The 20,912-nt window shown below is 51.3% G+C and overlaps 1 protein-coding gene across 2 annotated transcripts in view; it reads left to right on the top strand.

The window, feature by feature from the left end:
* Positions 1-20,912, top strand: part of TRIO (trio Rho guanine nucleotide exchange factor) — a 4,621,980-nt gene that overhangs the window by 3,200,646 nt on the left and 1,400,422 nt on the right. For both annotated transcript variants that reach the window (XM_085606120.1, XM_085606121.1), the window contains exon 40: positions 13,259-13,362. In XM_085606120.1, coding sequence (XP_085462246.1) covers positions 13,259-13,362 — 104 coding nt within the window. The remainder of the gene's footprint in view (positions 1-13,258; positions 13,363-20,912) is intronic.

Genomic DNA, 20,912 nt, shown 5'->3' with positions numbered 1-20,912 from the left:
CGCAGATCGTGGGTTTCAGTCTTCCTCTATCTCGACGACTGGCTGTTGAAGGCGGGCTCGCCCCAGGCAGTCGTCTCCCACCTCCAGACAACTCCTGCATTTGCTGGGGTTTTCCATCAACGTGCCGAAGTCGCACCGGATTCCCTCTCAGAAGCTCCTCTTCATCGGAGCGGTTCGGGATACGGCGCAGTTTCGGGTTTATCCTCCCAAATAGTGAGTTCGGGACATTCGGGCTATGATTCCGATCTTTTGGCCTGGTCCTGGGTTTTGTTCAGGAAGACCCTGAGGCTGCTGGGCGTCATGGCGTCCTGCATCCTGCTCATCAATCATGCCAGGTGGCATATGCGGGCTCTGCAGTGGGACCGTGGGCGCAGCTTCGTGGAAACCTGTCCGACTACGTCCAGATCTCGGAGGGCACTGCACAGGACTTGCAGTGGTGGCTCACGGACCACCGTTGTCAGCGGCAGATCCCTCTTCCTTCCCCAACCGGAGCACACAGTAGTGACTGACGCGTCCCTCCTGAGATGATGCGGCCACATGGGAGAGGCAGAGATCAGAGACCTCTGGTCTCTGGCGGAGTCCAAGCCCCATATCAACCTTTTGGAGCTCAGGGCGATCCTACTTGCACTGAAAGCATTCCTTCCCTCTGTCAAGGGGAGAGTAGTTCAGGTGTTCACGGATGACACCACCGCCATGTGGTACTGCAACAAGCAAGGCAGGGTGGGGTAGTGGACCCTATGTCAGGAGGCTCTGCGCCTCTGGACATGGCTTGAACGTCAAGGCATTTCCTTGACGGTTCAACACCTGGCAGGTTCTTTGAACGCCAGGGCGGACAAACTCAGCCCCCGGTGCCTGATGGATCACTAATGGCATCTTCACTCGGAAGTGGCACACGTCTCTTTCAACAGCGGGGAGAACCTTGGTTAGATCTTTTCACCACCGAAGAGAAAGCGCAATATCAGCAGTTCTGTGCGTTGGAGTTTCCAAGGCGGCACTCGCTCGGAGAAGCTTCTCGTCACGAGTGGAGTTGCGGTCTGTTGTACGCCTTTCCACCTATACCACTTTTACCCAGAGTGCTGAAGAAGATCAGACGCGACCGTGCCCAAGTCATTCTTGGGCTCGAAGAGTTTGGTATCCCGAGCTACTCAGTATGAGCGTGGATCCCCCGATCTGACTGCCTCTTCGGGAGGATCTTCTGTCGCAGCAACAGGGGACAGTCCCCCACCCGAACCTGTCCAGCCTCCACCTCCTTGCGTGGAGATTGAGCGGCGACAGTTGATTCCATTTGACTTGGCTCCTGAAGTTTGTAATGTGATTCTGGCAGCCAGGCGTCCCTCAACTAAAACTGTATACGCCTGTCGGTGGAGCAAGTATGTGGCATAGTGCACAGCGAAAGCTGTAGATCCCCTTTCTGCCCCTCTTTCTGAGGTCCTATTGTTCCTTCTCTCTTTGGCCCAGCAGGGCTCTGCTCTGGGCACTATCAAGGGCTACCTTTAAGCTCTATCTTCCTTTCTCGGGGTGCTTGATCGGCCCTCTCTTTTCAAGTCCCCTGTTGTCAATAGGTTTCTCAAGGGCATTACTCACCTTTTCCCTCCTATTACTTTTGTGATGCCTCAGTGTGACTTGAACCTGGTTCTCACATACTTAATGTGCGCTCCCTTTGAGCCTCTTCATAACTGTCCTTTGCGGTTATTAACTTTGACAACTGTCTTCCTGGTGGCCATCACCTCCGCTAGGCGTGTGAGTGAGCTCCAGGCTCTTTAATGTAAACTTCCTTTCCTGGCGATTCATCCGGACAAGGTTGTGCTTCGACCACGTCCCTCCTTTCTACCGAAAGTAGTCACTGCCTTTCATCTCGGGCAAACTGTCACTTTGCCCACTTTCTTTCCGCCTCTGCATCCTTTAAGAGAGGAAGAGAGGCTCCACCGTTTGGACCCAAAACGTGCGCTTTCATTCTATCTCAACCGCACGCAGCAGTTCCGGGTGGATGACCAGCTCTTTGTTGTCTACGTGGGTGCCAAGAAAGGTTGGGCTGTGCACAAGTGGACTATCTCCCGATGGGTTGTCTTGTGCATTAAAGCCTGTTACTCTCTGGCTAAAAGGGAACCTCCAGTTGGGCTGCGCGCCCATTCTACCAGGTCGACAGCAGCTACTACAGCATTAGGAAGCGGTGTTCCCCTGCAAGATATCTGTCAGGCAGCTATGTGGGCCTCGCTTCATACTTTCACTAAGCACTATTACCTTGACAGTCAAGTCTGGAGAGGTGGCTTCTTTGGCCGGTCGGTTCTCCGTGACTTTCTGGTGTGCTTTCATTTCGCAGACCCTCCTCCGGGGTTGGTATTGCTTGGGTATGTATTCTAAGGTAAGGAATCTATCACTAACGTGTCTCTTTCAGATGCACTAGTTACTTACTTGTGTAACGATATATATCTATAAGAGACATTAGTTAGTGATAGTTCTGCGAACTGTTCTCTAGGGTTTAGGTCATCCCTTTCAGGGCCCTAGTTTCTTTGGCACCAGTAGTCCGTCTCTGGCATGGCTCTGCGTTCCTGGCGTGGAAAAGTTGTGTACAGAACTGACGTCAGCACACGTGGGCTCGTCTAAGTAGCTCCGATGACGTCATCTCGGCGACTGCGTCGAACGCGGAGCCGCAAAACGACACCTGCCCACACGCAAGGGTTCTGCTGATGAAAACTTTCCGGATCCAGTCTGACGCCTGGGGATCTTCTAAGGTAAGCAATCTATCACTAAATAATGTCTCTTACAGATATATCGTTACACAAGTAAGTAACTTGTGCGCCAGTGCTCTGAATTTCCTTCTTGGGTTCAATAAGTTACCTACAAATCCCAGCAGTAGCTCTAGTGGGGAAGGTTTTAGTTCAGTATCTACTTTACTAGGCACACATTAATCCAATACTGGCCTGTACCCAGGCATCGCAATGCTAATCTCTCAGATATCTGTATCTCATACGTTCTCTCTCTGCATTCAGGTTAATGTCCTTTATACCCTGTGGTGTTTAGTAACTTCTGTGTAGACATTTAAATGTATTATTTTGTGTTGCCTATTAAGGGATATCTATTTTTTCATGAACAACAAAACAACCACTGGGCATTGGTAACTGTAATTCCTTAATAAATTGCCAATTTGCCTCATGCCCCATTGTGTCCCAGAGTCATTGTTTCCAGAATTTGGATATACATTTGTGAGACAAACTGCATGGTTGTAGGAGCCAGTATTTTCATAGTAAGCAGCGGATAACTACAGTGGCTTAGTTACGATTAACGGGTACACTCTTGTTAAAGTGCACTTGAATCTGTAGTATAAAAATATGTCCAACGGGGTATGCCTCCCTTATCCTTAGATTTTTGCTGAGTCATAATCGAGCATTCTTCATACATATAACTTTCAAATTACGTGACTGTTCGAGGCATATGAGCTGTAGATCGCATACAGTTGCATAGATCGCCATCTGGTGTTGGGCTTGAATGTTTGCACTTTGTTATTATAGAAGTCTTTGTAGCCACGAGATAGGTGACTCCTCCTTTGGTTAGTAGTGCGCATGGGCATCAACCATCTCCAGATTGTTTTTTTTTCTGCCATCGGGTTCGGATATAATTTGCTGTGCTCCGGGTCGACGTGGTTTCGTTTCCCCTTCGACGCGCAAAACTCCCACCGATCGACGGTATTGTTTCGATCGCTATCTCTCTCGACGCGTATCCAGTTTTCGAGTAAGAACTTTTCGAGTCCGGTTGTCGACGTGGGCCGTTGGGCCGATCGGCTCATCAACCAGCATATGGAAACGACTCCATTTAAAAAATGCAAGTGTGGGGCTAAATTCCCACACAAAGATCTCCACGAGGTCTGCAACCTTTGTCTCTCGCCAGAACACTAGAGTCGACACTGCCAGGCCTGTGACTCATTCAGGTCTAAGAAGACAATACATGATCGCCGGGCTTGACATCACAAAATGTCCAAATCTACAGTTTCGGCGCCAGAAGACATCTTCGAGGCAGGCACTGAAGATCCGGAACCAGAGACAGGAGATGAACAGGCCAGCGTCTCCGAAGCCGATGATTCAGACTCCGAAGACCTGACGATTACCCCAGGTCAACGGAGCGCGAGTACTGACGTCGACACCCCGACCCCAAAAACACAGAAGGCTCCAGTAACACCTTCACCTTCGGGTCTGGGTCGACACCGAGACCAGACTTCAGAAGCCCCGTCTCCGAAGCCCACAAAGCCTTCAGGCAGCTCGGGATCGAGCCAGTCACACCACGGTGCCGAAAAACCATCTTCGGCACCGAAACATAAAACCAAGGTCCTGTAGACCCCAGAATCTTCGGCACCTAAACCGAAACCAAAAGTAACAGACTCTTCAACACCGAAGCTGATTCAATCCAAGCCCTCGGATCCGAAAACTCCACCTAAGCAAAAGGAGACACAAACCCCTTCTAAAGCTAAGGAAGACAGGCCAAAACACCACTTGGAGCCGAAGTCCTCAGCGCCGAAAAAATACTGCATATCCAAAGAACTTTTTCAACCAGATTCACCGGATCCTAAGCAAAGAACACTCCATATTGACCCCATTACTGGCCAAGTCATCTCTATATCACCTAAGAAGAGAAAATTGGACAAAAAAGACTCATCAACCTCACCTATGAGGCCTTTCTTTCCACCTCCACAACCAGCAAATGTTATACCCTCTCCAGCACACTCTCCAGTGCCTCCTCTTTCACCTGCACCACAAGAGGATGAGGAAGATATAGGGGGTGAGGGTGAGGGAATAGACCCACATCACACAGATACTGATGATGACACACACAGTACCCCACCTCATGACTTTTGGGATGATTACAATGTCCCAGATGTGCCTGAGCCAGATTTATATCCCTCCAGACCATCCCCCCAGATGATAATGTAGGGTTTGCGCAACTAATAAATAGAGCTGCACAATACCATGGGGTTCAACTCCATTCAGACCCTTTAGAGGAGGATTTTTTATTAGAGACATTCTCCCAGCCACAGAAAACCACAAATACTCTCCCTAAGCTCAAGGGTATGATTAAACATGCCCCTGAGGTTTTTAAAGATCCTGTCAGGGCTAGGGTGCCTAATCCTAGAATTGAGAAAACATTCAAGCCAGCTCCAAGCGATCCAGCTTATATTAAAGGTCAACTCCTTCTGGACTCATTGGTAGTGGCAAATGCCCGCAAAAGGGCAAATTCCCAAACCACAGGTGATGCCCCTCCGCCAGACAAAGAATCAAAGCTCCTAGACGCAGCAGGTAAAAGGATTGCGTCCCAAGCAGCAAACGTCTGGTGCATTGCTAACTCACAAGCTTTACTTGCGAGGCACGACAGGGCTCACTATGATGAGCTTGAGAAACTCATGCAACATCTTCCAGATGAGTACAAGACCAAAAGCAAATGATGTCATACGGGACGGAAAGTTAATCACGAACACCTCAATAAAATGTGCTCTGGATGCTGCAGATACAGCATCCCGTGCAATTAATACAAGCGTGTTATTATGTAGACGTACGTGGCTGCGCATATCCGGTTTTAAACAAGAGATGCAGTCTACCATCCTCAATCAACCCTTTGATCAGGAACACTTGTTTGGACCCACTGTGAAAACATTTTTAGAAAAGATGAAAAAGGACACAGAAACAGCTGGGGGCTCTAAAGGCAACAACTAGGGGCGCCTCCAAGACCACTGATATAAAAACCACCTCTTCCACTTATAAAAGCCTCACCCAAACGTCCCCTAACAGAGGCTATTTTAGATGGACTTACAGAGGCAATAGCAACAGAGGGAGAGGGTGTGGTTCTAATACCCGCAACTCCCACACCACAAAACAGTGACTTCCCTCCACTCCCCCCCCCCAGACCACTCCACTCCGGTCGGGGGAAGACTATCACAGTTCCTACCTGTCTGGAATTCCATCACCACAGACAAGTGGGTAAGACAAATTATACAGTATGGTTACTGCCTGGAACTTACTTCTACCCCCCACATACCTCCCAAACAATGTCCAATGTCCACAGAACATCTAACGCTTCTCAAGCAGGAGGTTCTCTATCTCTTGCAAAAACATGCAATAGAACCGGTTCCCCAACACCAGCAAGATACAGGGGTTTACTCCCTTTACTTCCTCATTCCCCAAAATGACGGCTCTCTCAGGCCAATATTAGACCTCAGACCATTAAACCTGTACATACAATCCGACCAATTCCACATGGTCACGCTACAACAGGTCCTCCCACTGCTCCAACAAGGCAATTTCCTTGCCACTCCAGATCTCAAGGATGCCTACTTCCACTTTCCTATTCACCCTGCTCACAGGAGATACCTACGGTTCATTGTCGACGGACAACATTACCAATTCAAAGTCCTTCCATTCGGGGTCACAACAGCACCCAGAGTCTTCACAAAATGTCTCGCACTGGTAGCAGCCCACTTAAGAAGACAAAACATTCATGTGTTTCCTAACCTAGACGACTGGCTCATGAAAGCCAAGTCACGCAACAATTGTGTACAACGAACACACAGTACAATCCAACTGCTGCACAACTTAGGATTCACAATAAACCTCACCAAGTCACATCTCCAACCATCCCACATACAACAGTATCTGGGTGCAACAATAGATACTTCCAAAACCCTAGTATACCCCAATCCAGCCAGTATGCAAGCCCTCACAAAAAAATTTCAACCGCAACACTCACTACCAGCTCGAGTGTTCATGCAGTTAATAGGGATGAGGGCCTCTTGCATCTTAATTGTCCCTTACGCAAGACTCCAAATGTGCTGTTACAAGAATGCCTAGCACAACAGTGGAACCAAGCTCTAGGTCATCTTATAGATCTGGTGTTTGTGGACAGCTGCTAATATCGCTCTCTGCAATGGTGGAACACACAAAACCTTTCCAAAGGGCGGCCGTTACCACAAATAGTACTAACAACGGACGTATCACTCACTGGCTGGGGAGCTCATCTCTTGAACCACACCATTCAAGGTATGTGGACCCCTCAACAAAAACTCCTCCACATCAATCACCTGGAGTTACTGGCCATATTTCTTGCCCTAAAGTCTTTTCAGAAACATCTCCTAAGCAAAACTGTCCTCGTCCACACGGACAGCATGACAGCAATGAACTACATACAAAAACGGGGGGGACACACACTCTGCAGCTTTCACGCCTAGCACAGAGCATTTGGAGATGGGCCATTCCTCAAAAGATATACCTCTTATCAGAGCACCTACCTGAGATATCAATCAAATTGCGGGTCTGCTCAGTAGTCAACAACAGCAGATTCACGAATGGGAACTTCATCCACAAGTTCTTCTTCCGTTTTTTTCAAATGTGGGGCCACCCAGACATAGATATGTTAGCCACACATTCAAACACAAAATACCCAAACTTCGCCTCCAGGTATCCACACCCATTGTCCAAAGGCAATGCGATATGGATGAACTGGTCAGGCAGATTTGCGTACACTTTTCCGTCTCTCCCACTCATTCCGTTACTGGTGCGCAAACTCAAACAACAGTCTCTCACAATGATCCTGGTTGCTCCAACATGGCCTGACAAACATGGTTCACAACACTGCTAGAACTCTCAGTAGTTCCGCACCAAAAGCTGCCCCTTTCCCCAAAGCTTCTCACACAGAACCATGGAGAGTTAAGACATCCAGAATCAGCTTAACTGAATCTAGCGATCTGGCTCCTGAAGTCTTAGAGTTTGGTTACCTCAATCTCCCACCAGACTGTATGAACGTCATTAAAGAAGATAGACGTCCTACCTCTAGGGCATGCTATGCAGCTAAATGGAAAAGATTTGGTATTTACTGCAATAACAACACAATCAATCCACTAGATGCTTCAACTCAAAACATTATCTGTTATCTCCTGCATCTACAAAGATGTAATCTGGCATACACATCTATACATCTGAAAGAGACACGTTAGTGATAGATTCCTTGCCTTAGAATATCCCCAGGCGTCAAACTGGATCCGGAAAGGTTTTCGTCACCAGTACCCCTGCGCGTCAGTAGGCGTCGTCATGCGGCTCCGCGTACGTCTCTGGCGTCGTAGCCGCCAAGATGACGTCGTCGGAGCTACTTAGACGTGCCCACGCGCGCTGACGTCAGTTCTTTCTTTTTCCGCGCCAGCAAGCGCAGATCCGAGAGAGAGCGGTACTCCTAGTCATATTTTTGACTTGTTTTCTGAGACTTGTTCCTCTTGTTTGTCGAGTACTCGACTTCTGGTGATGTCGGCAGAGGACCCGCATGTTGTGTGTCTCTTCCGCTGCGGGCACGTCCTTCACCCCAAGACGTGCCCCAGTTGTCGGGCCATGGCGCCGAAGACTTGCGGGAGCTTTCCCAACAGTTCTTTGAGGCCCAGCACTTGCTCCGCGTCACTCAAGGTCCCGCGCCCGTGGGCGGTCGAGGGGCCGGTCGCGGAGCCTACTCCATCGTTCGTCGGCATCGGGGTCAGGTAAGTCGAAGCGCCCTACCAGGTCGAAGACGCGGCATCGCTCTTCGCCTACCTCTCACCGGAAGCGGTGTAGGGGGCGGGTGGTCACTCCCCCGCTGCTCCGGTGAAACCTCCGTTGTTGCCTGTTGCCTACCTGCCTTTCCCGGGGCCATAGGCGACTTCAGAGTGAATTCAAGTGTTCCTATAGGCCATGGGCTGTTTATTTGCCCCTTCGGGTCCCTCTGGAGCGCCTTCGGGCCCCGTGGAACCGTTGGTTGATTCTTCCCCCATGCCGCCACCTTTGGCAATGGCAGCAAGATACCCTGGGTTAGCGTTGGCTCCGGCCTCGGCCCCGCCATTGGCTCCGGCCTCGGCCCCGCCGATGGCTCTGGCCCCGGCCCCGCCGATGGCTCTGGCCCCGGCCCCGCCGATGGCTCTGGCCCCGGCCCCGCCGATGGCTCTGGCCCCAGCCCCGCCGATGGCTCTGGCCCCGGCCCCACCGATGGCTCTGGCCCCGGCCCCGCCGCTGGCTCTGGCCCCGGCCCCGCCGCTGGCTCTGGCCCCGGCCCCGCCGCTGGCTCTGGCCCCGGCCCCACAGCTGGCTCTGGCCTCGCCGCCGCTGCTGGCTCCGGCCTCGCCACCGCTGCTGGCTCCGGCCTCAGCGCCGCTGGCTGGCTCCGGCCTTGGTGCCGCCACTGGCTCCGGCCTCGGCGTCGTCGGCTGGCTCCGGCCTTGGTGCCGCCACTGACTCCGGCCTCGGCGCCGCCGGCTGACTCCGGCCTCGGCGTCACCGCTGGTACCGGCCTCGGCGCTGCCAATGGCTCAGGCCTCGGCGCCACTGATTGCTCCGGGCCTGGCGTCGGACACGGCGCCGTTGTCTCCACGGTCGGACTACGACTAGCTTGGTTTGACCTATTGTCCACCAATTCCTAGCCCGGGAGAAGACATTTTCTCCCTTTTCCCGGACTCCTCATCCTTCTCAGCCTCTCAAACAGCCGACGGACGACGGCAAAGACTGGGAGGGGTCTGGGGTCCCTCTCACAGCTCAGTGTGAGGATGCACCACATTAGGATGCCAATGTGTGGGATCTGAGCAATCTGGATTTATCTCCACGCCCTGGTACACTGTCCCCTTCCTCCGTGGCTACAGAGCAGGATGGTACATTTTCTGTGGTGTTGCTCAGGACCTACGGTGTCTCTCAGGACCACTCTCCTGACCGAGGTGATTCGGCCAGGGGCCTCCTCCATGGAGCCACTGCTGCCCTTTAATGATGCACTTACAGACGTCCTCTGGGCACCTGGTCCACGCCTCCCACAGGTACTCCTGTTGATAGGAGTGTGGCACAACGGCATCGCCCGGCCCCGGGCGACCCCAGTTTCCTCACATAACACCCGACGCCGGAGAGTCTGGTTGTCTCTCTGGCAGGAAAGGAACCTCTGGTAAAGCTTCGCGCACATTCTACCAGGGTGACGGCAGCTACTACTACTTTGGGACGCGGTGTCCCCCTGCAGGACATCTGTCAGGCAGCCACTTGGGCCTCGCTGCATACTTTCACTAAGCACTCTTTCCTTGACAGTCAAGTCCGGAGAGACGGCTTCTTTGACCGTTCGGTTCTCCCTGACTTTCTGGTGTAATCTCAATTCGCAGACCCTCCACCGGGGTTGGTATTGAGACCCTCACGGGTTTAGGAGAGTAGGGTCTGCTTTCTATGTTCACCCCCACTTTTTGCTTTTGCTTTACTGGTTTTCGACTTAGATGTGGCTGTGGGCCTGCTAATCAGACCCACAGCCCTGCTGTTCTCTCTCTAAATTGATACTATGTACTTTAGGTGCATAACCCATTTGGATAGGATCACCTTATTGGCCCCTGTACAGTGTACCTTAGGTACCCAGGGCATAGGTGTACCCTGGCCTGGCCTTCCATTATGACACAACTGGCTGATCACTCAGCTGGGGCAAGGTTGTGTAATTGCTTAGGTGTAGTATTCCTATACCTAACTTACATATAGACACATGTGTACCTATCAGCCACTCCTATGGCAGGCCTTAACAATCCTGGAGGCAGAGTGCTTGGTAACATGTGAGATGGTGCTCTAGCATGAGCTGAGCCTGTCTGCAGCTTTCGGAACCATGTCCTTATAGCTGTTCTATGATATAGCCTACCATATACTCTTAAAGTGCCTTATAATCTTAAACGGTTATGGTAACTATGGTTTGGCTTTATCAAAACATGTCGTGTAAGGTGTCTAACACTTTGGAATAATACCCCCATCCCATTTCTGGGGATGAGGATATTATCCCTCCCTTCTAGAGGGAGAAGACATGTTGTAACCTACTTACCCGGTTAAAGTTAACCAGAGCCCCAGCATCACAAAATGGATGCTGCTGCCACAGACACGACTCTGACCTCCTGCTGCTGGGAGTGATCCCAGCCAGGGAGGCTTGGACAATAGGTTTCCTGCCTTGGGAGGTGCGAGCACCACCCCAGACAGGCCTTAGTGTATTGGGGCAGGGAGGGATGAAAAGAATGAGACATGCCTGGGGCACACAAGGTGTCCCGTGCATAGTCCAGTTCAAACCGGTGCTGGGGCACTCCAGCCCCAGTCCTGGCGCGAAACTGGACAAAGGGAAGGGGGTGTAACCACCCCCCTCCCAGGTCCCACCCATAAGGCGTGACCTAGCAGGTAACCCAGCCCCCCAGATTAGTATAAGAGTGGTAGCTGGGCCCCAGGAGATTAGATTATCCTGAACCTGCAACTTGAACAGAAACTCTGGACCTTCGACATTCGACGAAAGAAGAAGACTGAAGAATCTCCCTTGTGGCCAAGGAGTGGCTACCCTGTGCAAACAGGCACCATCAAGAGACTACCCTTTGCTTTGCTGAAGTTCTACGAGGGACCGACTGCAGAGCCCGACCTGCACCTGTGACTTTCTTGTTACGCCTGCGCTATTGGCGTGGGGCCGTTCCTGCCTTCTCCGCTGCTTGTGGCCGAGGTGTGTTCGGCTGTTTACTATCACTGTGTGTGCTTCTTATGGCGGGCCCTGCCTCCGGTTCTACCTCTTCTCCCTGGGGTTCGAGGTGGTTCTTTTGTTCCTTGAGGCCCTTCGGGCGCTTTCTGCCCCTGCGGGGTGTTGGGCGGTTCTCCCTTAGTTGGTCTTGGGATCTCCTGGCCTTCCCTTCTTGTTCCTGTGACATGTCCCCTGCTGGGGCCCTGTGTCTCTCCTGCTGGGGAGGCTCTCTTGCAGGCCCTCCTCCCTTCTGGGTATGGCTAGGGTATCTATTCTACGTTAAGGAATCTGCGGGTGATAGTCTCTATCAGATGTACAAGTTACTTACCTCTGGTAACAATGTACCTGGCAGAGACGATTCTAGCCGCAGATTCCTTTACGACCCGCCCTTCCTCCCCGTTCTGCGAGGACCCTCAGCTTGGTATTCTGCACTTGCCTCCCTATGGGTGGCTTGTCTTCTGCGTGCGTTTGCTTCCCTCCAGCTGGTTTCTCTCCAGTGTAGGGGGCTCCTTTTGCTCTTTTTCCCTCTGTTTGTTTTGAGTTTCTGATCCCCTTGCAGTCTTCTGCGTTGGGGATTCTTTGCCTGTCCTTTGGCCTCCTGCTCCTTTCAGGGGATATGGCCCTCCTTGACAGTGTAGTCTGGGGGTGGATTGCTGTTGCTCCTTTGTTCACTGTGTGGTTTGTGGTTGCAGCCTCTCTCTCTTTCTGTTCTGGCGCTTTCACATACTTGTGCCTCCAGGATGGCTATCGCCTTGGCTTGCTCGTTGTTCCTAGGAGTGGTGCTCTGCTCTTTCCCTGCTATGGCCTTCTGGTACTTTGGTGCCACCTGGTGCTGTTCCTCAACCTTTGTTTCTCTCTGTTTTTTTTCTATGCTTTTTCGCACACTGTTCCCATGCTCTCCTCAGTTTTGTTGTGATGGCTCCGCGTTGTGGCGGGGAAAAAGTTCTCTGAAGCAAACTGACGTCATCACGCCGGGGTGGGGCTTATGTGACCTCGCTGACGTCACGCCCGCGGAAGACGTCGGGGCGGAGTCGCGTGGTGCCGCCCCCCGGTGCGCAGAGATGCTGGGGCAAGAAAATTTTCCGGGTCCAGTCTCACGCCTGGGGATAATTCTACGTTAAGGAATCTGCGGCTAGAATCGTCTCTACCAGATACATCTTTACCAGAGATAAGTAACTTGTACGTTGAGGCCTATGGAGTTTTTAACAGAGTTTACTGCTATTTAAAGTTACTGGGGATTCCCAGCCTGATGACAGGGAATGATTCAACTATGTGAATGTATCAAAGATACCAGTGCTGGAGAAATTGAGTAACAGGTAAGTAACTATTTTCATCGTCTCAAGTGGTCCTCACAGTCCGCTTATTTATACATTTGTGATGGACTTTTATATAGTTAGCCACTGAGGATTGTTTTCATTGATGGTAAATTCGACAACAAAGAAAGAGTCATTTTCGAATATCTTTTAACTTGCCTTTTGTGAAGAGGGTGGTGTCTACATATCCTTCTGGCCCACCTTCAAACAATTGATTTTGATTCCATGACACTGGTGTCTAGCTAAGGTGCTCCAAGGAGATCTTGAGTCTCATGGTCTCATTGTTTTTTCCCCACTCATTTTCTTATGACTGGGCTTGAAATGTCAACAAGTCTGTCCGCCTAGCAGAGGGTATTTTAAATGTTTGCTAGTGTTAGTAATATTTTAAAAAGATGATGTTTTGATAGTTTCAAATGAGCAATAGTATATTTGATCACCATTTTCTCAATTTATTTTAGGGTTATATGGCGCTTATGAAAGAAGATGGTGTCCCTGATGATGTGAAAGGAAAAGACAAGATTGTGTTCGGCAATTTACATCAAATTTATGACTGGCACAGAGAGTAAGTACCCTAACATTAGGATAAGACTGAAATAGGAATAATGAAACACATTTGAGTATTATTGTATGTGTGAGAAGCTGGCTTGGTAAATGGTGTACACCTATATAAGTGGGCACCTTGCACCAATCCAGACAACCCTTATGGTATTTTAGTGGTCTTAGACAACCTTTGAATGACCTCTAAGTGGTAGCTGTGGAGAGCAGCCTTCAGGCTTAGTCCAGAAAGAGTGTAAAGCAGCTTGTTTTACCAGAACACAATCTTATAGGTATAGATTAAGTGAAAAAGAACCACACAGTGTATTTATAAAAATATGTATTTATTATAAAACATTCAGTAACACAATAGATATCTTCCAGCTGGAGATGTACACAATGCACACAATACTTTTTAATAGAAGCGGGTAAGTAGCACGAAATGCACAGTAGTCACCTGAGGGAGACCAAACCATTTACTACAATAATGGTATGTGAACCACTACTCAAGTCAAGACTATACCCAGAAGACAAAGAAGTGCCGGGGACCCAGGGAACCACCCGAGGAGCCCCACTGATGCTATGTGCAGAGTGGGAACACAACCGTGGGATCAATGCAAGTCAGTGGGTAAGTCGTTGTTGCAAAACTGAAAGAGACTATTAGTTATGGATTCCTTACCTTAGAATTACGCCCAGGCGTCAGACTGGATCCGTAGAATTTTTCTCCAGCAGTAATCCTGGACGACGGTAGGTGGCATCGGTCGACTCTGCGTTCGTTGTTGGCGTCATGATCGCCAGAAAGGCGTCGCAGTATCTACTTAGATGCCGCCCCTGCGCGCTGACGTCAGTTCTTTCTTTTTCCGCGCCAGCCAGCGCAGACCTGGAGTGAGTGGTACCTCTACTCACTTTTTGACTGTCTTTTTTCGACTTTTGTCGACATCTTTTTGAGTCGTTCGACTGCTTGTGCACAGGGATGTCACATTGGCGAACCCAGTTCAAGCCTTGTGGCTCCTGCCACAAGCTGATATCGGTGATGGACCAACATCTAGTGTGCCTCTGGTGTCTGGAGCGCCACCACGACCCAAAGTCGTGTCCCGATTGCCGGGCCATGGCTCCGAAGTCTTTACAGGAGCGGTCCCGAAAGCTTCTAGAGGCCCGGCAGCCGGCTCTGGGCCATTCGAGAGAGAGGTCGCGGGACCGGTCGGGGATCCATCACTACCACTCCTTGTCGAAGTCTTCAGGTAAGTCAAAATACGAAAAGAAGGCGAAGAAGTACCGCCGCTCTTCTCGTTCTCCCCGTCTTTTGAGAGACGTAACGCGGGATGTGGAAGGTAGTCGTCCGGCTCTACCCGCAGAGCCTGTTGGGCCGATTCCGAGCCTCTTCCCCTTCCCAGGAGCCGGAGCGACCCCTGCCCAACTTCGTAGTTTTTACAAAGCCCTCCACTCCATCTTTGGGCAGACGGACTCCGCCGGGCGCACCTTTGCGCCCCGTGGACTCAGCTAGGGGTTCTAGGCCTTCGATGCCGGCGGCTTCGGCCACAACGTCACAGGGCCCCCAGGGATTCAGGCCTGGATCTGGATCGGCGCCTGTCGACCTTACAGCACCTCCTCCGGTGCCAAATCCATTGGCGACACCTCTGCCCCCTTCGACACCGGTTGTGTCCCCTACCGACGTCGACCCCAGCCTCCCCCTCAACATCGGCACAGAGCCGGACCGGCATTGACCGACGTCGGTACCGGTACTTTTGAAACCCTATTCTCCCCTGGTGTTCCCTATTGCCCTGAGTGGCTACCAGAGGAGTGTGAGAAGGACTGGTAGAGGTTTGTGGACCCTCTGCAGACCAGTTGGAAGAACAGGACTGGAGAGAGGAGTTTGGGTGAGGCCAGTGGTCTGGACACTTCTCCAGACCTTGGCATTCTTTCTCTCCCTACCGTGGCTGTGGAGGAGAGTGCCTCTTACGCTGTGGTGTTGCGTAGGGTGGCTGAGGCCTTGAACATTGAGTTTCCTACAGTGGCGGTCAGGACAAACCTCCTGAGCGAGGTGCTTCAACCGGCAGCGGTCTCTTCGGAGCCCCTGCTGCCATTCAATGAGGCCCTCACCGACATCCTTCTGGGCACTTGGTTCAAGCCCAGCACAGGGGCTCCTGTGGATAGGATGATTGCCCACCACCACCGCCCGGCCCCGGGCGACCCCATTTTCCTCTCCCAACACCCTCCCCCTGAGAGATTGGTGGTCCAAGCCTCGACTTCCAAGGGCGAATTCCCTACTGCTCCAATTGATTGACTATCCAAGAAGTTGAACCATCTTGGGAAGAAGATGTTTTCTTCCGCCAGCTTAGGACTGCGGCCGGTAAGTAGCGCATGTCTCTTGGGACGTTACTCCTATTCTGTGTGGGACACATTCGTGCAGGTGCTGCCACAGTGCTTGGAGAAGCCCCTGGCCGTGCTCTCCTGTGCAGTTGCCGAGGGTAGAGATGCAGCAAAGTTTGCCATACGATGTGGACTGTACTCCACCGACTAGCTAGGCAGGACGATTTCAAAGTCGGTAGCCCTGAGATGCTATGCCTTGCTGAGGTCCACTGGCTTTTCGGGTGATGTCCAATCAACTCTTTTGGACATGCCCTTTGATGGCTGTCGCTTGTTTTGCGACAAAGCAGACAACACGCCCCAGCGCTTTATGGATTACAGGGCTATGGCCAGATCATTGGGCTTGTTACCATTTCTCGCCCCATGCAGTCTGCCTTTCGCCCCTTTCGTGGCTAGGAAGAGGTGCCCCGCCACGTTCCGCCCACAGCCACAGGCCTGCGCAAGCTTTCCAGCCTCTGCGCAGCCAGGTACGCGGGACCCAGCATCGTGGGTGTTGGCCAGCGGGCGGGCCAGTCCACCAGCTCCCCCTCTGCAGCAGCCTCCAACCCCTCCTAGTCCGACTTTTCAAAGCCACCAGTTGTCAGTGGGCGACAGGATTCAACATCACCTCCCCCACTGGCTAAACATCACGTCAGACAAGTAGGTCTTGCAGATAGTCCAAAGGGGCTACTCCCTCCCCTTTGAGACTACCCCTCCCGCCATGCCACCTGCCTTCCTTCGCATGTCAGAGGATCACTTGGCCGTTCTCCGTTAGGAAGTTGCGGCTCTCTTGGCCAACGGCCATTGAGCGAGTCCCTGAGCCAGAAGTAGGTCGTGGTTGTTACTCCCATTACTTCCTGGTACCCAAGAAGGACAAAGGCCTGTGTCCAATCTTGGACCTCAGGGATGTCAACCTCATCCTCCGGAAGGAAAGGTTCAAAATGTTGACATTGGCTCAGGTCTTTTCTGCCCTTGACCCTTCACGGTAGGCCACAAGCATTTTCAGTTCACCGTGCTCCCCTTCCGCCTGACCAGCGCCGCTCGGGTGTTCATGAAAGTGATGGGCGGTGGTTGCAGCTCATCTGCGCAGATCAGGGGTTCCAGTCTTCCCTTATCTCGACTACTGGTTGTTGAAGGCGAGCTCACCCCAGGCTGTCATCTCCCACCTCCAGACTATGACGGACCTTTTGCATTCGATGAGGTTCGCCATCAAAGTGCTGAAGTCACACCTGATTCCCTCTCAGAAGCTCCTTTTCATCAGAGTGGTTCTGGACACAGCGCAGTTTCGGGCTTATCCTCCTGAACAGCGACTCTGGGATATTCGGGCTGTGATTCTGATCTTTCAGACTCTATCTCGGGTTTCGGTCAGAATGACCCTGAGGCTACTTGGCCTCATGACCTCCAGCATCCTGCTGGTGGACTATGTCAAGTGGCTTATGCGGGCTCTGCAGTGGGACCTGAAGTTTCAGTGGGCAACGGCATCAGGGGAATCTTTCCGATCACGTCCAGATCTCGGAGGGCACTGCACACCAATTGCAGTGGTGGCTAATGAATCAGGATTGGGTAAACGGCAGATCCCTCTACCTTCCCCAACAAGAGTTCACAGTGGTGACGGATGCATCACTTCTGGGGTGGGGCGTCAACATGGGGAGGTGGAGATCAGAGGCCTCTGGTTTCTGTCGGAGTCCGGGCTCCACATCAAGTTTCTGGAGCTCTGGGCGATTCATCTTGCACTGAAGGCATTCCTTCCTTCTGTCAAAGGAAGAGTAGTGCAGGTGTTCAGGGACAACACCACCGCTGTGTGGTACTGCAACAAACAGGGCTAGGTGGGGTCATGGACCATATGTCAAGAGGCTCTTCGCCTTTGGACGTGGCTGGAACATCAGGGCATGTCCCTGGTGGTTCAACACTTGGCAGGTTTTCTGAACGCCAGAGTGGACAAACTCAGCCGCTGGTGCATGATGGTTCACGATTGGCGTCTTCACTCTGAGGTGGTGCAAGGTCTCTTTCAGCAGTGGGGAGAGCCATGGTTAGATCTATTCGCCACCGAAGAGAAAGCTCAGTGTCCGCAGTTCTGCATGTTGGAATTTCCAAGGCTGCACTCACTAGGCAACAGTTTTCGTCTCGAGTGGAGTTGTGGTCTTCTATACACCTTCCCGCCTATACCACTTCTGTCCATAGTGCTGAAGAAGATCAAGCGCGACTGGGCCCAAGTCATTCTTGTGGCTATGGACTGGGCACGAAGAGTCTGGTATCCCAAATTCTTGACCATGGCCATCAATCCTCTTACCAGACTGCCCCTTTGGGAGGATCATCTGTGGCAGCAGCACGGGACAGTCCTCCACTCGAACCTGTCCAGCCTCCACCTCCTTGTGTGGAGATTGAGTGGCGACAGTTGACAGCTTTCGACCTTCCTCCCAAAGTCTGTTATGTTATCTTGGCAGCCAGGCGTCCCTCCACCAAAACAGTATACACCTGTAGATTGAACAAGTTTGTGGCATGGTGCACAGCAAAGGCTGTGGATCCCCCTTTATGCCCCTCTTTCAGAGGTTCTCCTCTTCATTCTTTCCTTGACACAGCAGGGCTCTGTTCCCGGGCACTCTCAAGGGCTATATTTCGGCCATTTCAGCCGTTAGTCACCTGCCATATCAACCCTTTCTTTTCAAGACCCGTATTGTAAATCGTTTCCTTAAGGGCATTACTCACCTGTTTCATCCTATTCCTTTTGTAATGCCCCAGTGGGACTTGAATCTTGTTCTGAGTTAACTTATGTGCGCTCCTTTCAAGATGCTACATAACTGTCCTCTCAGACTTTGACACTCAAAACTGCCTTTTTGGTTGCCATCACCTCTGCTCGCAGGGTGAGTGAGCTTAAGGCTCTTTCTTCTAAACCTCTTATCCTGGCTGTTTATCCGGACAAGGTTGTCCTGCGCACTAAGCCTTCCTTTCTTCCCAAAGTGGTTACCTCTTTCCACATAGGACAGACCATCACTTTGTCCCCCTTCTTCCTTCCCCCGCATCCTTCGAAAGAGGAGGAGAGGCTCCACCGTCTGGATCCAAAACGTGCGCTTTCATTTTATCTGAGCCTCACAAAACAATTCCGGGTGGATGATCAGCTCTTTGTTGGCTATGTAGGCGCCAAGAATGGTCGGGCCGTGCAAAAGCAGATAATCTTTTGATGGGTCGTTCTTTGTATCAAAATTAGTTATTCCTTGGTGAAAAAGGAACCTCCAGTAGGGTTGCGCGCCCATTCCACCACGGCGATGGCAGACACTTCTGCTTTGTGTGAACTTAGTTTGCAGACCCACCTCCGGGGTTGGTATTGCTGGGGTATCTATTCTAAGGTAAGGAATCCATAACTAATAGTCTCTTTCAGATGAACAAGTTACTTACCTTCGGGAACGATATATCTGTAAGAGACATTTATTAGTTATGGATTCCTTACCGCCCCACCCATCCTCCCTGTTCTGCGAACTGACTTCTAGGTTAAGGGACTTCCTTTCAGAGCCCTAGTTTTGTTCGCCAGTGGTCAGTGTCCTGCATGTCTCTGCGCTTTTGCCGTGGAATGTCATGTAAAGAACTGACGTCAGTGCGCAGGAGCGGCATCTCAAGTAGATACCGCAACATCATTCCGGCGATCACAACGCCAACGAAGAACGCAGAGTCGACCGACGCCACCTACCAATGCGCAGGGGTACTGCTGAAGAAAAATTCCCCCGATCCAGTCTGACGCCTGGGAGTAATTCTAAGGTAAGGAATCCATAACTAATTTGTGTCTCTTACAGATATATTGTTACCTATGTTCAGTAACTTGTTCTTTTAAAGAGGAAGGACCCTTCCCAGTGGACCCTGAGGAAACCCTGTGGAAGACAGAAGGTTGGAGAGTCACTTTACCCGTGGATACCTTAGGAACCAGGATACCTGCACCAGGAAAGCGGGGTGCATAGGTGTGAAGTGGCGTCAGAATCTGCCGTCGAACCCAATGGAGGACTTCAGGAAGATGCCGCTGCTGGGGAAGGTTAAAGTGTCTGGTGGAAACCAAAGGTTCATTCAAGATGTGAAGAACCCTCAAGCAGAGGGGACAGAGTCTATGCCACTCAGGAGTGACCAGGAGGCACAGAAGAAGAATACCCACCAATGTCGAGTGTTGCAGGAGAGCTGGCGGTGACCGTGGAACTGCAGCTGTGTGGACCAGGTGACGCTGTGGAAGACCAGAAGCCGTACACAAGCTTTCTCACGTAGGATGTCAAGAGCTGAGGGGTCTGTGTCCATCTGGAGTACCAACAAGCCTTGGCAACTGCAATCAACGTGGCAGTTAAAGAAGGTACAATGTCGGAACCAGCAAGGTCCAGGAAACTCACCACAAGCAGGAGAGTCTTGGCAGGCCCCAAGCAGTCAGTGGAGCCAAAGAATTAAAAGATGACCTTCAAGAGGACCAATCAGGCCAGAGGCATTAGGGTCGCAAGAGGACCTCGAGCAGCTCACCAGAGATGCAAGCCCAGGGTGCAAGTGATGTGGTGAGGACGAAGATCTTGGTCACAGGAAATGCTGGAGGTTTGGGCTACTTGGAGCCCGAAGATCTTGGTGGAAGGAAGCCAACAAGCCTTTGCAACTGAATGTTGACGCGGTGCACATGTGTTCAGTTCCTGCGGCTTCGTCATGGGATACTGGCCTCAATCTTGGAGAGAGGACAAGGAAGGCCTCATGGGAGTTGAGGAAGCACCACCTGTGTTGCTGAGCCTTTTGAAGTCCGTGGGAGCCAAGGATCAGCAGATCGGTCAGCTTAGTTGCGGTACCTGCAGATGCAGGGAAGTGACCCCTTCAATTCAAGGGAGATTTCTTCAGGTGTCTTGGATGCCCACAGTCCTTGCAAGGTTCCTGTATGGTGCGCTGGCACAGATGTTGCAGCAAAGAAGAAAAGCAAAACCAGCTGCCTACACAGGAGTGATGTATATAAGCCCAAGATAGGGTCAAGGTTACAAACAAACAACAGGCTAGAGACAGACCCAAAAAGACAGCGAGACAGATAAGGGAAAGTGATAAACACAGGATTTTATTTGAATAAATAAAGGTCAGGATAATGATCTTTATACACAACATAAACTAAGAAACATAGATTCCACAAATGCAATATATATAAAAAGGTCCCACACATACAGCAATCATACACACAGTCATTCATACAACATACTCAAAGGTTCAACAAGGGGCATATATACACAAAGACACAAT

Source organism: Triturus cristatus, chromosome 5_1 (assembly GCF_964204655.1).
Source record: "Triturus cristatus chromosome 5_1, aTriCri1.1, whole genome shotgun sequence".
NCBI classification, from domain to species: Eukaryota; Metazoa; Chordata; class Amphibia; order Caudata; family Salamandridae; genus Triturus; species Triturus cristatus.
This window is presented reverse-complemented; position numbering and strand designations above follow the sequence as displayed.